The sequence below is a fragment of the Charadrius vociferus genome, unplaced genomic scaffold (genome assembly GCF_000708025.1).
Source record: "Charadrius vociferus isolate BGI_N301 unplaced genomic scaffold, ASM70802v2 scaffold1036, whole genome shotgun sequence".
Classification (NCBI taxonomy): Eukaryota; Metazoa; Chordata; class Aves; order Charadriiformes; family Charadriidae; genus Charadrius; species Charadrius vociferus.
Genome location: NW_009648816.1, coordinates 86,499 through 88,273, shown reverse-complemented (window position 1 = coordinate 88,273; position 1,775 = coordinate 86,499). Strand labels below are relative to the sequence as shown.

Below are 1,775 nucleotides of genomic sequence, written 5' to 3'. Positions count from 1 at the left end.
AGCTTGCAGCAGGGGTTGCTTTGCTCCTGCTGGGTGGGTTTGGGGCATCCTCACTGCCCGCTGCAGGCAGAGCACCCGCCCCGGCACGTTTACTGCTTTTGAGTGCCTGCGAATGGGCAGAGGGGGGGGAGTGGGGTTCAGCTTGTACCTGGGCAGGGGTCGGGCATCACACGGCTTTCCTGCCCCCACTTCCTTTTTAGCCCCCTGGCACCCAGGGGTGCATCTGCTTGAAAGGGTGTCCCCTGCCCTCCCCTCACATCGCTTCCCGCCCCTCCAGGACATTCGCAACACGGTGGGCAACATCCCCATGGAGTGGTACCAGGACTTCCCGCACATCGGCTATAACCTGGAGGGCAAGAAGATCTACAAGCCCATCCGGAACAAGGATGAGCTGGACATGTTCCTGGAGAAGATGGAGAACCCTGACTACTGGTGAGTGTGTCGGGGATGGCCACAGCGGTGCGCGGTGTGACGTGTTCACCACGTGGACACCAAGACTCGAAATGCCCCAACTGCCCAGAGCTCTGGGCTGGAGAGCACAGGCTGGAGACCTCAAGGTGTCCCGGTGTGACTCCTGGCACATGGCTTTGGGAGCCCAGGACTTCATGGTAGCGGGGCTTGTACCACCGTGGGGGATGGACGCCGTAGTCCAGCCCTAACGCTGTCCCATTCGGTTCCCTGCAGGCGAACGGTCCAGGACAAGATGACAGGTGCAGACATAAAGCTGACAGACGAGCAGGTGGACCTGGTGCATCGCCTCCAGAAAGGGCAGTTTGGGGATGTCCACTTCAATCCCTATGAGGTGGGGTCACGGCACACCCTCTGCACTTGCTCCACGTGCTGGGTTGCCCCAGGATGCCCCCGCCCCGTGCCACACGGGTCTGTGTCTCCCCAGCCGGCCGTTGACTTCTTCACCCATGAGGTCATGATCCACCCGGTGACGAATCGCCCAGCGGACAAGCGGAGCTTCATCCCCTCCCTCATTGAGAAGGAGAAGGTGAGAGGTCTGACGGAACCGTGGGTGAGCTGCGAGCACAAAGCCAAGCTCTGCCTGCGTGTGGAGCACCCACACAGACCTCAGCGCTGAAGACTCGTGGCTGCGACTGCCCTCCTGTCCAGCAGTCCCTCCTGTCCCCACCGTGGCCCACCCACCCCCACGGCTGTTCCTGCTGCAGCAGTCCATGGCCATGTGTGAACTCCATGGGTCCTGTGCAGCCCTCCAGGCTCCCAGAGCTGCAGAGCTGTGCTCGGCCACTTCCATTTCCATGCTGGCATCCCACACCTCCTCCTGCCTCAGGCTGCTGAGTCCTGTGGCTCCTGGGGTTGACCTCTCCCTGCCCCACAGGTCTCCAAGCTGGTCCATGCCATCAAGATGGGCTGGATCAAGCCCCGCAAGCCCAAGGACGACACCCCTACCTACTATGACCTCTGGGCCCATGAGGATCCCAACTCCATCCTGGGCCGCCACAAGATGCACGTCCCAGCACCCAAGATGAAGCTGCCTGGGCACGAGGAGTCCTACAACCCCCCACCCGAGTACCTGCTCAGCGAGGAGGAGGTGAGGGGGGTCCTTGAGCGGCCAGGAGACACGGGAAGGTGCTGGGCACACGGGGAGCTCAGTAGGTGCCGGGACCCGAGGGGGGCTGTGCTGTGCTGGGGAAGGCAGTCGGGGCACCCTAGAGACCACATGGTGTCGAGGTGAGTGACCTTGCCAGGGGAGTGGAAGCAAAGGTTCCTCAGCCCCGAGGCTAAAAAGAGAAGTGGGAGTTGGGGGG

General features: G+C 62.4%; 1 protein-coding gene across 1 annotated transcript in view; it reads left to right on the top strand.

Moving 5' to 3' along the window:
• The window catches only part of BOP1 (block of proliferation 1), an 8,234-nt gene that overhangs the window by 914 nt on the left and 5,545 nt on the right, over positions 1-1,775 (top strand). The window contains 4 exon segments of the mRNA XM_009886847.1: positions 278-432; positions 685-802; positions 896-997; positions 1,346-1,607. Of these exon segments, the coding sequence (XP_009885149.1) occupies positions 278-432; positions 685-802; positions 896-997; positions 1,346-1,607 (637 nt within the window).